The following is a 16,248-nucleotide window of genomic DNA, read 5'->3' on the forward strand; positions in this document are numbered from 1 at the left end:
ATAAAGTTATGGTGAGCAGGCAAATAAAACTGCTGAAAATTTTAAATAGAAGTTGATTTGTTTGTGTCCCTCTTGAAATAGTTAATCAAATCTTGTGAATAAGCTATAGACCCCTAAATGAATTATCTATATAGTGTATATCATCCCACAAATAAAAAGCATTTGTATTACCAAAAAAATAAAACTTTTATAGCTTGTACAGTGTGACAATACAAATCTGCTCTGAATGCATCTTCCATTCCATGCCTGACAGTGTGCCCATACACCAAGAAGGGTCTAGATGCCTTTTTACACCTAAATAACATTGATGGTTATGTGATATAGAATTGTTTCCCCTAAATCCCTTCCTCGTGCAATCCCTTCCCTTCCTTTGTTGAATTTAATGGACAAGTGTCCTTTTTCAACCGTAGAAACTATGATACTATGATACCAGTTGACCATAGGGTATGGGTACACTAGGGTGAAATTTGACATCAAACTTTGCAGAGCATTTCATCATTTAATTCATTGGCCAAAATGAATCTATTTTCCCCCCAAAAATGTAAAAGTTTCTAAATCGCACTTCCATTTTGTTTTAAAGTGTGAAACACTTTAAGGGTTAATAGACTTAATAGAAGTTGTGTGTGTGGTAATTTATACTTTTATTTAGGCCTCTCAAAGTCATTTGAAAGCGGAGTTGTCTCTCAGAACGTGAGTTTTGGCTATTTTCATGAAAATTAGAAAAATCGCACCTAAAGTTCTAAGTCACATAACTTCCTAGAAAAATGAGAGGACACTTATAAAACAGTGTCATTGGTAGTTTAACTACCTGCTTGGAAAGCAGAACATCTCAAACTCTGAAAATGAAGAATTTTTTCAAAACTTTTGCCAAATTTTCAACTTATTACTTACATTTTAACATGAAGTGCAATGTGTCAGAGAAAACAATCTCAAAATCACCTGGATATGTTAAAAGGTTCCAAAGTTATAACCAATTATAGTGACACACGTCAGATTCTAAAATAGAGTCTGGTCAGTGATAAGGGTTTAATAAATTTCCCCCAGAATGTTTGTTTTTATTTTCTTTTTCTTTTTTGATAAAGCAGTATAAGGTCTTTTTTTTTGGAGTGGTGTAGTGTACTTTTTCAATGACCTAATTATCTGGCATCCATTATTTTGATAAGACAATTTATAAGTGTAATTTATACAGAGCACATTCTGTTTCTGTTTTGCAACATCAGGGACATCATCATTTGTAGTCTTCATTATACATGTTTAAGAGCCTCTTGGGGGAACAACATGTTAGTCAATCTCTAGGAGCTTTCTATACAGAGAGAGAAATACAAGCACTATATTGTTCTATAGGTATCTCTGTAGAATTGTTATTTTTATAAGGCATATGGTTGAACCATGATGATGCAAACGTTTAGACATATCACTGGAATGTTTACATTGATGCATTCCATACATTCAGTCATTGACCAATTCTATGAATCCAAAATGTAAAAATGTTAACAACAAATACAATGTATTTTCATGTATGACTTTTGTTATTGTAAAGGGAGCTTAAAGAGAAGATTCAACCAGAAATATTAGAACTTATAAAACAGCAGCGACTAAACCGGCTTGTTGAAGGAACCTGCTTTAGAAAACTGAACAGTCGGAGACGACAAGGTATCATATTTATATTCTGTAATTCTTTACTGCAACTTTTATGTTTTTCAAATGTGTATTGTAGTTTCCTTCCAATCATGATTTGGTCAAATATTAGACTAATTTAGGGAAAGCCATTACTAATTGCTTCACAAGATTGGGACAGATGAGGGAGGAAAAGCTACCCGACTTGTTACATTGGAAGACAGTCTCATCTTTTAGTTGACAATCTACTCTACAAATTCTTTACTTCAAAAATAAGAAACAAAATGGCAACACCTATCTACAGGTATCTTAACAGCTAAGCAGCATTCACTGCCATATCTATTGGCATAAGGCGGTCAGTTATCAAGACGTATCCTATAAATTTTGCCTGGATTGTGCTATTTTTCGTACTATAAGGCGCACAAAAAATCCTTTGATTCTCTCAGAAATCAAAGGTGTGCCTTATAGTCCAGTGTGCCTTATATATGAACCATATTTACAGACAACAGCTGCCTTGAACTGTGCACAGGTCTGCCACCTGCTGGTGATTCATCCTTATAATCAGATGCACCTTATAATCCGGTACGCCTTATATATGTACCTAGATGTTTTAGCAGCCATTTATTGAAGGTGCGCCTTATACTCCGGTGTGCCTTATAGTCCGAAAAATACGGTAATCCAAAAATTATTAGTCTGGTTTAGAAAACTGCTATTTGTATACATAGCATGGCTCAAAAGGGAATAACTGCTAGGCTTTTTGGCTTTTGCATGTGCTAAAATGCTCACTATAACCCTTGATTAATTCCTCAATGGGTGTTGTTTTCAAAATGGGTTTATGTTTCCCAGGATTCCAGTTTACTGGTACTTTAGGTGCTTTGAGAAAAGCAGCACATTGTCCAATAACCCAACAGAGCAAGGTTTTTATTTCAGTAGAAGGTCTTTGTTTTCCCTTATGGAAATGGCACTGGAATTGCTTTCTGACCTACAGATTGGTGGCACAGCCTTCGGTTTCTATCCCGAGCTTGCAAGCAGAAAATACATGTGAAGTTTTTCCACTGTGTACTGTAAGTCTTGTGAGCAAGGAAACTTTCTTCAAGTATTTTGTGCCAGCAGGGTACAGTAAATGCCCTTAAGACAGCCACAGCAGTCAGCGACTTCTTTTCTTTGCTGCCTACATTATGGCTTATGTTTTTTTTTTTCATGAATACAGTCAGTATACTAGAAATAATCCCCCAGAAAGCTTTTCAAATGAGAATAGGAGGCTTTCGTTTTCATAAATGGTATCACAGAATAAGAAATCCTTTTCTCTTCTTTTCTTCTTGTCACTGAAGTTTCAGAATAAAAAGAATACTGAATTGTATAAAAGTTGCCATGAATCTTATCCTGTGACATATTGAAACCTCTTGTTCCCATCTACAAGGGCTGTTTTCTGTAATTGGTAGTTGGTACAGGAGCTGACTGTCAGGTATACGGACAGTAAGCTGATAAGGAAGACTAAAAAAATTTAATATCCCATAAACTGAAAATAATAAAGCAGCATCCTCCTGAAGGGGAGCATTATGTAGCTCTAAATTGATATGTCACTCTTTTCAGCTGCGTGTGTTCTCCAGTGCTGCAGATCGCTCAAGAAAAGAGGATACAGACTCTGGACTTATAGGTGGATTACATTATAGAGTCAGTCATCTGTATTTATTCCCTGGTTACAACATTAACTTAGAAGGATGAAATGTTAGGAATAATTTTTATTTCTCAGGAGTTATGTCTCAGGACAATCAAGAATTTGTTTTAGAACTATCGATCAGATTGCAATCCCAATGTTTTTTAAAAAAAATATAAATAGATGGATATAGACAGGTTAGTAAGTAGAACTCTGGTTCCCCAGACAAAATTTTGCCCCCCCCCCCCACTTCCTTCAGAACATTTCTTCTTCATCCAACCAGCATGTTGCTAAATGTGTGGTCCAAAATAACATAATAAGAGTCTAAATAAATATATTCCCTCTACAATTGTAAAAAATAAATTCATGCTGTTAAGAAATCATCCAGGGGACCTTTTTCCCAACCCCTTAAATGGGCCTCCCCCTAAAGTTCTGCATGCAACAGTGGTTCTCTAAAACTTAATCCATCTATCCCCAGCACTTCCACTTCTCACAGGCTATTGGTGAATGTCACGTTCATTGTGCATGTGAGGTCTGCGCCAATCTCTTGCTTCAGCAGTCATGTTTTTGCATGAGATTGCCACATACATGATTAAAGGAAACCTGTTATCAGGTTTTCACCATTAAACCTAATGACAGGTTCCAACAGTAATATTCTTAACGGTACCCATACAGTTTTTATCTTAGAAATTCATAGTGTATATCCAAATAAAATCATCTTTTTAAACTTAAATGGCACCCTGTCCGAAGTCTTACTGAGTCACAAGGGGAATGTCTTATTCGGCCAAGTCACTTGGCCAATGTCTCTGCCAGCTCCCTTATTTCCCACTCCCTCCAGGCAGCGTCATCCTCTTCAAATTACAAGTCTGGCACTTGCACACTTGTGCCTGCATATGTCATACGCAGTGAGGAGTTGAGAGGGTTTGCGTCCTCCACCAATCCGCTGTTGGGATTATTATCACCAATTGCCAAAAACAGTCATTAGCAATACATTTTCAAAATCATTAGATTGGTTTGTGTCCAATCTTGTGACATTCTCATTATTAATAAAAAGAAATGTATCTAATACAAAACATACAAGATTTTCAAAGGGAGAGGCTATTTATTATATGGGAAACACATATCCTTTCATATTCACTGGAGCTTGTGAATGCTCATTTACTCCTGCTTCAAATATACATGTATTGAGCTATCTGGAGCATGAAATGCATCCCAAGATGATTACTCTATAATAGCAATATACAAGGCTAGAGATCTTTCTTCTTTTCTCACATTGAAATTCTTGAGCATTTTTCAACACACATTGTATTTGCTTTCTCTAATGTGTGGTGATATAACATTTTTTGTTGGCAGCACTCGACATTGTCGCAGTGAACATCATCCAGTTTTCTTGTTTATATTCTCCTTTTGTACAGAGACTCATACTGTATCTATTAAAAGTATAATTGAAAAGAGCAGACAGCAGACTTGTGGATCATGGTTGGGTCAGCGGGATCAGTGAGCGCAGTTCAGTAAAAAATATCATCATTGAGGTAGCGCAATATGATATAGTTTAGTGTTAAAGGGGTTGTCTACTTTCAGCAAATTAATTATATAGATTGTGTAATAGAAAGTTGTACAATTTTGCAATATACTTTCTGTTTCGATTTTTCAAAGTTTTCTAGATCTCTGCTTGCTGTTAGTACCACAGAGCGTAATCAGAACCTTTCCCTTACACAAAGCATATCAATTATTTTTAGTGGATTAAGTGGACTAACTAACTTGGAAAAAATAATTGTGTTTTGAATATACTTAATTCATAAACCCAGTGTTATGAATTATAGTAAACACTGTTATGAATTATAAAATCTGTGAAATTAATTCTAGTAAATACAGTGATATGAATTGTTATAAATACAGTGATATGAATAATAGTAAACATGGGTGAATTATAATAAGCACTTTATATGAGTTATAAACACAGTAAAATAAATGAGAAATACAGTGAAATGAATTATACTTAAATTACTGTATATACTCGAGTATAAGCCGACCCGAGTATAAGCCGAGGCCCCTAATTTTACCACAAAAAACTGGGAAAACCTATTGACTCGAGTATAAGCCGAGGGTGGGAAATGCATTGGTCACAGCCTCTCCAGTATGTAGCCAGCCAGCCCCTGCCCCAGTGTATATAGCCAGCCAGCCCCTGCCCCAGTGTATATAGCTTGTCAGCCCCTGCCCCAATGTATATAGCCTGCCAGCCCCTGCCCCAGTGTATATAGCCTGCCAGCCCCTGCCCCAGTGTATATAGCCTGCCAGCCCCTGCCCCAGTGTATATAGCCCCCCAACAGTACCGGATGGATCGTACAGAAGATCTACGGGTGCCGCCAGAAAGGCGAGTTTTGATTTATTTATTTTTTTGACTCGAATATAAGCCGAGTTTGGGTTTTTCAGCACATTTTTTGTGCTGAAAAACTAGGCTTATACTCGAGTATATAAGGTATATGGATTATAATAAACACTATTACATGTAGTAAACACTGTTGTGAATTATAATAAACACAGTGTAATCAATCAAATTATTTTATTCATAGTGAATTATAATAAACCTTGTGATATGAATAAGAGTAAACACTGATATGATTTACAGACAGTTATATGAATTCTAATGAACACATATGAATAATAATAAACACTTATTTGACTTATAATAAACATGATATGAATTTTAATACAGTTATATGAGAATCAACAATGATCTAACTATATAATTGCTGGTGTACATCAGTAGATCATTTCTGCAGGAGTTTTCTCTGTATTATCACACCCTTAATAACACAGAATGACTTCAAAGCTCACATCTCTTACAGATATAGTGTAATTAAATATTTAATATAACTAAAACCTTGTACTGTGTTATATGCTTCTTCATTCCATCCTGCACAGACCTACTGTTTGGACTGTGTCCATTTATTCTCTTCCCATAAATCAGATGAACAGTCTTGGGTGTGATTAGTTTATTATCTAGTCCACTTCAGGTTTCAGATCCATCAGGGCTGATGTCAGGTACAGATGAGATTGGCATCAGATGCTTTCTAGACTCGGCATCGCCTTGAACATATATTTACACATTGCTTCTCTGCAGAGCTGGACTCGTTTCAATGTTTGTTCTGGCTTTTTCTTCTGACAAAAATATGAGCATAATTTTACTTACAACTTTAGTTATGTCTCTATTGCTGGTGACACAGTTTTGTCTAATGTATGCATTTGAAGACACAGTTCAGGAAATCTATCAATCTGTTTTATGTTGGAAATCTCTCATAATTTGCATAAAGAAACTCTCTTGCACCGAAAATTGCATACTTTTTTTTTGCATAGACATGTCAAATGATAGGAGGCAAAAAGTTTCACTGGACAGTCCTTAACTGCGCCAGATTTATCAATCAGCACCATTTTTATAAATCTGGTGCAAGACCATCACACAGTCCCCCACAGACCGTACGAGACTCTCCAGCACATGGTTACACTGGCAATCATTTCTAACCTCCCCGGAATATCGAGCACTCCAAGACTGAAGTATCTGTGACTAGACCAACCCCTCATCGGTCCCCTCAATGTACCCCCAGCTACCTCATCCCCCCCTTCTCCCCACCCTTCCTTTTCACTTTCCTTTTCTGTTTAATTCAAGCTACAATTTTGACAATGTAATTGCATGTCACACATTGTTCCAGTATTATCCTACTATTTTTGTAATTTTATTTTATGGCTTTTGATATTTATTGCCCTAAAAGGCACCCCATTGCTTCACTGTACTGTCATGCCATTGCTCTTTTTACTATTCCAATCTGATGTTTAATAAAACCACTTGAATGGAAAATCTGGTGCAAGACCAGTTATCTTTCATACACTTTTAATAAAGTATGTCCCTGTAATTTAATCCTAAATACTTGGACAGAGCAAAACAATATAAATACAAAGTATGGGACAGTGAATCATGTAGGTAACCTAAAGCTGCATACACATAAGAGTCACATTGAAAGATCCTAAAGACAAACTTTATGTATAACAGAATTATGTAGATTGTGATATGGGATTGTTAGAAGTGTCCAGGGGCGGACTGGGAATTTAAAATGGCCCTGGAAAAAACTGTAATAGCGACCCCATTTTATGGGCGGAGTCAAGACAAGTGGGTGTGGTCAGACAATGTGGGTGGGGTTATAACCAACAAATTGTTGGTAGATGTTGGTACATATAGAATAACACATTTAATCCTGCCTTCTATATACAAAATAAAACTACTAAAATACGTTCTCCCATATACAAGTTAACTATCTATAATCCTTCCCCCTATGTACAAGAATATATTTACTATAATACTGCCCACTATGTACAAGAATATAACTACTATAATACTGCCCCCTATGTACAAGTCTATAACTACTATAATACTGCCCCCTATGTACAAGAATAGAACTACTATAATACTGCCACTATGTACAAGAATAGAACTACTATAATACTGCCCCCTATGTACAAGAATATAACTACTATAATACTGCCCCCTACGTACAAGAATATAACTACTACAATACTACTCCCTATGTACAAGAATATAACTACTATAATACTGCCCCCTATGTACAAGAATATAACTACTACAATACTACTCCCTATGTACAAGAATATAACTACTATAATACTGCCCCCTATGTACAAGAATATAACTACTATAATACTGCCCCCTATGTACAAGAATAGAACTACTACAATACTACTCCCTATGTACAAGACTAGAACTACAATAATACTGCCCCTATGTACAAGAATATAATTGCAAAAAAAACTGCCTCCTATGTAAATGAGCGCTTTACATAGAGGGGATGGCAGCAGTCCTGTGTAAGAAAACAAAGGTGGTCAGGCTGCAGCAGGCCAACGTAAAATATGGACCTATGGGTAGCAGCAGACCTGCGTAATTTATCCACATGGCTGCTACACCCCATGGCAGCATATTATATGCAGGAATGCTGTGGCAGGCCTCCCGATCTTTCCTTCCACAGGACTTCTGTTGCTACCTCGTGTAAACCAGAAAGTGTCACACTTTGTACAGGATTGTCAGAAGTGACATTTAGCTACTCACAGGTGATGATCTTCTTCATCAGGTATAAAAGTGCACGGATTCTCCAGGCCATCACTTGTCAATAAAGAATTCACGCTCATATGTAATCGCTTCCTTGCAGCTCCTCTGTGAGCCTAAAGACACTACAGTCACTTACACTATAGTGTCACCTGAATAACACTGTGCTCCTAAGCAATATAATATATACCCCTCACACCACAACTGACCACACTGTACCCCACATATATCATATGTACTCCTCACACCACAACTGATCACACTGTGCCCCCATATATATCATATATACCACTCACACCACAACTGACCACATTGTTCCCCCACATATATCATATATACCACTCACACCACAACTGACCACACTGTGCCCCCACATATATCATATATACCCGTCACACCACAACTGACCACACTGTGCCCCCACATATATCATATATACCCCTCATACCACAACTGACCACACAGTGCCCCTACATATATCATATATACCCCTAACACCACAACTGACCACACTGTGAACCCACATATACTATACATACCCCTCACACCACAACTGACCACACTGTACCCCCACATATATTATATATACCCCTCACACCACAACTGACCACACTGTGCCCCTACATATATCATATATACCCCTACATATATCATATATACCCCTCACACCACAACTGACCACACTGTGCCCCCACATATATCATATATACCCCTCACACCACAACTGACCACACTGTACCCCACATATATCATATGTACCCCTCACACCACAACTGATCACACTGTGCCCCCATATATATCATATATACCACTCACACCACAACTGACCACACTGTTCCCCCACATATATCATATATACCACTCACACCACAACTGACCACACTGTGCCCCCACATATATCATATATACCCCTCACACCACAACTGTCCACACTGTACCCCCACATATATTATATATGCCCCTCACACCACAACTGACCCCACTGTACCCCCACATATATTGTATATACCCCTCACACCACAACTGATCATACTGTGCACCCACATATACTATACATACCCCTCACACCACAACTGACCACACTGTACCCCCACATATATTATATATACCCCTCACACCACAACTGACCACACTGTGCCCCTACATATATCATATATACCCCTACATATATCATATATACCCCTCACACCACAACTGACCACACTGTGCCCCCACATATATCATATATACCCCTCACACCACAACTGACCACACTGTACCCCAACATATATTATATATACCCCTCACACCACAACTGACCACACTGTGCCCCAAATATATCATATATACCCCTCACACCACAACTGACCACACTGTACTCCACATATATCATATATACCCCTCACACCACACCTGACCACACTGTGCCCCCACTTATCATATATACCCCTCACACCACAACTGTCCACACTGTACCCCCACATATATTATATATGCCCCTCACACCACAACTGACCCCACTGTACCCCACATATATCATATGTACCCCTCACACCACAACTGATCACACTGTGCCCCCATATATATCATATATACCACTCACACCACAACTGACCACACTGTTCCCCCACATATATCATATATACCACTCACACCACAACTGACCACACTGTGCCCCCACATATATCATATATACCCCTCACACCACAACTGTCCACACTGTACCCCCACATATATCATATATACCCCTCACACCACAACTGGCCACACTGTACCCCACATATATCATATGTACCCCTCACACCACAACTGATCACACTGTGCCCCCATATATATCATATATACCACTCACACCACAACTGACCACACTGTTCCCCCACATATATCATATATACCACTCACACCACAACTGACCACACTGTGCCCCCACATATATCATATATACCCCTCACACCACAACTGTCCACACTGTACCCCCACATATATTATATATGCCCCTCACACCACAACTGACCCCACTGTACCCCCACATATATTGTATATACCCCTCACACCACAACTGATCATACTGTGCACCCACATATACTATACATACCCCTCACACCACAACTGACCACACTGTACCCCCACATATATTATATATACCCCTCACACCACAACTGACCACACTGTGCCCCTACATATATCATATATACCCCTACATATATCATATATACCCCTCACACCACAACTGACCACACTGTGCCCCCACATATATCATATATACCCCTCACACCACAACTGACCACACTGTACCCCAACATATATTATATATACCCCTCACACCACAACTGACCACACTGTGCCCCACATATATCATATATACCCCTCACACCACAACTGACCACACTGTACTCCACATATATCATATATACCCCTCACACCACACCTGACCACACTGTGCCCCCACTTATCATATATACCCCTCACACCACAACTGTCCACACTGTACCCCCACATATATTATATATGCCCCTCACACCACAACTGACCCCACTGTACCCCCACATATATTGTATATACCCCTCACACCACAACTGATCATACTGTGCCCCCACCACCAGACTGTGGCTAACTCCGCTGACACCAAACGCCAAGCCTGCGGCAGACGCCGCCGAGCCCCAGTGGCCATACTGCAGCTAATACTGCAAATCCATGATGGTTGCTTTGTAAAAAGCTTTCTTTAAAAATAAATGTTATTACATTTTTTTTGGTGTGTGTGTATGTGGGGGGGGGGTGCGTTTTTTAATTTTTTTTTATTAATTGAATTTGCATCTTTGTCATTTTTTTCCGTGTTTTTAGATACTGTTTACGCATATCCCATAGGATCACTGTTGAGGTGTATAAATTGCGGATTTATACACCCCAATTTATAACGCGATCTCTGGGAGAAGGGATGTCATCTGCTACCACCTCAGCCCCTGCAGTCCCATGTAACATACGCCTTATGCCACCTCAGCCCCTGCCAGACATGCAGTCCCATGTAACATATGCCTCATGCCACCTCAGCCCCTGACAGACATGCAGTCCCATGTAACATACGCCTCATGCCACCTCAGCCCCTGCCAGACATGCAGTCCCATGTAACATACGCCTCATGCCACCTCAGCCCCTGCCACAAATGCAGTCCCTTGTAACATACATGTCTTCCCTGACCTTACTACAACAATCATATCCCCTCCTGTGAAGCCCCCTCACCTCCATACACATGTATGCACACAGTCCCCCTACCAGTTCTTCTTGCTGGCAGCCATTACAGTTCCACTTCCTGTGAGGAAACTGTGTATAAAGTCACGCCCCTTTCCCAGAGGCTACGCCCCTCCCGTGACATCACTGCTACACGGAGCAGCTCCAGTAGGATGTAGTGTGAGCTGAGCAGTGCCGGCCTGCTCGCTGTACACTATTCCTGTGCGCTCCGGACCCTCAGCTCAGAGGAAGCACTGCTGCACTGCCTCTGCCTGTTAATATGATTACAGTTGTAGGAAGTGACAGTCAGAGGAGGGGGGAGAGGAGACTGGCCCCAGACAACCCCGAGATCGGCCCTGTCCAGCCAGAGACCAACCGGCCCACCGGGAGAATTCCCGGTGAGTACTATGGCCAGTCCGCCCCTGGAAGTGTCATCTCCCCTACTTAGAATACATGACCTGGTAGTGTGCTAAGCATAGATGTTTATAAGGAAGAAAAGTGTATGATCAGTTTAAACATTGAGTCCGAGTATATAAAGGTGATCCCCAATGAATATATTACAGAGGTGTGACTACATACAACCACAACAACACTTTCTATTTTAAACATTTTTATTATGTGCTTTATATTGTATACATTACATGTGGCCTCTATTATGTGGGTCATTATCTTTAAAGAGAACCTGCCATTTAAATTAAACCACCCAAAATAAATACATGATTAAAAACTATGGTTAAATTAACCCCCCTAAACTAAATATATTTTCATAAACTGCCATTACAAAGCATTGCCCCTATTCCTTCATTGTCCCTCTGCATGCCTGTAAACTTAAGCAATGAGGTCCTAAAGCTGAATGCAAATGACCTGTGAAATGTCCAATGAGTCATTAGCATATTCAAGCTGTCCAGCTTATTCATGAGTGGGAGGCACAGCCACACCCTCCAGTGCTTGACTGACAGCCTGTATAATGGCCACACCCTCTGCAGCCTGTGTGTGTATAGAAGAGATACAACAGCTCCAGGCAGCCATGTTATAGCAGAACATGTCAGGTACACGTGTAGCTGATGTCTTTGTCTCATACATGTATATTAGGAGGGAGAGCATGTCAGCAGATAAAACACAGACACTAGCGATGCTTTACTATACATTACACACAGACATGAGCAGGGGGAGGAGAGGGGAGGGGTATCAGCATAATTTACATAATAAAGAAAAGATGATTTTATAATGCTTAATGTATGAATTGACTAGATAAAGGCTGGGATGGATCCTTGTGAGCTGCTCCAACAGGTAGCAGTGACAGAGACCTGTCCCTAAATGGTTCCTTCCATGGCTGCGATGTTAATAAATAATTTTGTAAATGTTTATTCAGCTTACCTGATGTGAGTCCATCAGACTAAGCGAGTCCTGCAAAGTAAATTTTACTTGCATTGCCCTGCCTCCTAGTTCCTGATGGACAGGTCCCAGATCTAGGATATTCTGCTGTGTGAAACTGTGAGAGAGAGAGCTCTGTTAGATCATTGGGCACTTGAGGTGACCAGGATAATGTCGTCTAAGGACCTGTTACAGATGCAACGTCTACCCCATGTATGTATCTGATCACATGAAATCACAGCAGCCTCCATGAACTTCTACTCCCCCCATCCTCCATGGAGGCATGCTGTGATTTCATCTGATCAGGTACATACATGGGGTATGTATGCATAGCAAATGTAACAGAAGCTTACATAACATCACCCTGGTCACATGACATGTCACTAGCTGTATTTGTGAAAATGTGGTGACAGGTTCCTTTTAAAAAGGAAATAGAGTAAATATTGATTTTATTCTTGAAAATAGCACCTATCAAACAATTGAGTAAAAGTATAAGATGATCAGGGGACCAGTGGTCAGAGTATACTTTGCACAATATATTACTATATATTTTAAAATCATTAATATTTCCCTGAAAATATGCTAAATATAAAAATTACTGTATATACTCGAATATAAGGCAATTTTTTCAGCGCAAAAAAAAAATGTTGTGAAAAACCAAACTCTCTTATATTAGAGTAAAAAAAAAATACAGTACTCGCCTACTGGTACGCCCCCCCCCCTCCCAGAGGTACTGGGGAGGGGCTGGTTGACTAGCTATATACTGGGGGTAAAGGGCTGGCTGGCTATATACTGGGGAGCAAGGGCTGGCTATTTAGTAGGGACTGGCTGGCTGGTTATATACTAGGGAAGGAGCTGGCTATAAACTGGGAGCAGGGGGCTAGCAGGATAAATACTGGGGAGCATGGGCTGGCTGGCTTATATATTGGGGGGCATGGGCTGGCTGGCTATCTACTGAACGCAGGGGGCTGAACACCTATATACTGGATGGAGGCTGTGACCAATGCATTTCCCACTCTAGGCTTATACTCTAGGTCAATGGGGGACAATTATCAGAAGTGTCCGAGAGCAGAGCTGTTTTTGTTTCCTATTGCAACCACTCAGAGCTCAGCTTTCTTTTTCCCACGGCTGTTTATAATATTAATTAACCCCTTAACGCTCTGCGCCGTAGCTCTACGGCGCAGAGGTATAAGGGATGTATGAAGAGGGCTCACGGGCTGAGTCCTCTTCATACAGAGATGGGGGTTTTTGCATTTTGCACAAAACCCCCACCGCTAATAACCGCGGTCGGTGCTTACACCGATTGCGGCTATTAACCCTCTAAACGCCACCGGCAAAGTCGCCGGCGGCGTTTAAAAGACGGCGGCACGCGGGCGCCGCCATCTTTTTTTCGATCGCCACGCCCCCGAACGTCATCGGGGGGCGGCAATCGGTTACCATGGTAGCCTCGGGTCTTCTTTTGACACGAGGCTACATGGTTTATGCAGGTTCGTTACAATGAGCCAGTGACTCATTGTAATGTATGACCTGCAAAAATGCCATATATTGCAATACTGTAGTATTGCAGTATATGGTAGGAGCGATCTGACCATCTAGGGTTAATGTACCCTAGATGGTCTAAAAAATAGTGAAAAAAAAAAAGAAAAAAAAAAGTTTAAAAAATAAAAAAAAATTAATAAATATTAAAAGTTCAAATCACCCCCCTTTCCCTAGAACGGATATAAAACATAACAAACAGTAAAAATCACAGACATATTAGGTATCGCCGCGTCCCAAAATGCCCGATCTATCAAAATATAAAAACGGTTACGGCCGGCGGTGACCTCCGAGGCGGGAAATGGCGCCCAAATGTCCGAAATGCGACTTTTACACCTTTTTACATAACATAAAAAATGAAATAAAAAATGATCAAAATGTCGCACAGACCTCAAAATGGTAGCAATGAAAACGTCGCCTCATTTCGCAAAAAATGACCCCTCACACATCTCCGTGCGCCAAAGTATGAAAAAGTTATTAGCGTCAGAAGATGGCAAAAATTTTTTTTTCTTTTTTGTACACATTCGTTTAATTTTTGAAAATGTATTAAAACACAATAAAACCTATATAAATTTGGTATCACCGCGATCGCACCGAACCAAAGAATAAAGTAGGCGTGTTATTTGGAGCGAAGAGTGAAAGTCGTAAAAACAGAGCCCACAAGAACGTGACGCACGTGCGGTTTTTTTTTCATTTTTTCCACATTTGGAATTTTTTTTCAGCTTCGCAGTACACGGCATGTTAAAATAAATAACATTACGGGAAAGTAAAATTTGTTACGCACAAAATAAGCCCTCACACAGGTCTGTACACGAAAAAATAAAAAAGTTATGGATTTTTGAAGTTGGAGAGCGAGAAATGAGGCGAAAAACCCTCCGTCCTTAAGGGGTTAAAGCAGAGCTGTGATGGATTTCCATGGGCAACTAGAACAGTTTTACCTCAGAGATTTATGATAAATCTCCCCAATAGGTTTTCCCAGTTTTTTTTATAATAAAATTAGGTCCCCCGGCTTATATTCCGGTCAGCTTATGCTCTACTATATACAGTAGGTCATTTTATGATTACACATTTTGTTTACATACATATTGCACTGTTATACATTTCAAACTGTAGATGTGGAGTTACCTTATATACTTGCGTATTAGCCGACCCTAGTATAAGTCGGGGCACCTAATTATAACACAAAAATCTGGGAAAACCTATTTACTCGAGTATAAGCCTATGGTGGGAAATTCATTGGTCACAGCCTCTTCAGTATATAGCCAGCAAGCACATCACCCCCTGTATATAGCCAGCCCCTCCCCCTAGTATCTAGCCAGTAGCCTCCTGCCTCTAGTATATAACCAGCAGCCCCCTGCCTCCAGTATATAGCCAGCAGCCCCCTTGTATATAGCCAGTGCCTGCCCCCAGTATATTGCCAGTGCCTGCACCCTCGTATATATAGCCAGTCCCCCCCCCTCGTATATAGCCAGTGCCTGCCCCCCAGTATATAACCAGTGTCTACCCCACTAGTATATAGTATGTACTCACCTTTCCGACACCCCCTGCAGGTCCTCTTCTGTCTTCAGCTGCAGCTCTGGCTCCGTCTTCAGCTCCCCGTTGCATACACCACGACATCAGGAGCCGTGAACCGCCATGACGGCGGCGAACACACTATGATGTCGGCTGACGTCATGGTGTGTGCGTAACCGTGAGGGGAGCCAAAGACTGAGCTGGAGCTGAAAACAGATGAGGACCTGTGGTGGGC

General features: G+C 40.4%; 1 protein-coding gene across 3 annotated transcripts in view; it reads left to right on the forward strand.

Annotated features, from left to right (window-relative positions):
- ELMO1 (engulfment and cell motility 1) overlaps positions 1-16,248 on the forward strand; it is a 222,522-nt gene that overhangs the window by 196,726 nt on the left and 9,548 nt on the right. For all 3 annotated transcript variants that reach the window (XM_072153299.1, XM_072153300.1, XM_072153301.1), the window contains one exon: positions 1,541-1,653. In XM_072153299.1, coding sequence (XP_072009400.1) covers positions 1,541-1,653 — 113 coding nt within the window. The remainder of the gene's footprint in view (positions 1-1,540; positions 1,654-16,248) is intronic.

Source organism: Engystomops pustulosus, chromosome 5, assembly GCF_040894005.1.
Source record: "Engystomops pustulosus chromosome 5, aEngPut4.maternal, whole genome shotgun sequence".
NCBI lineage: Eukaryota > Metazoa > Chordata > Amphibia > Anura > Leptodactylidae > Engystomops > Engystomops pustulosus.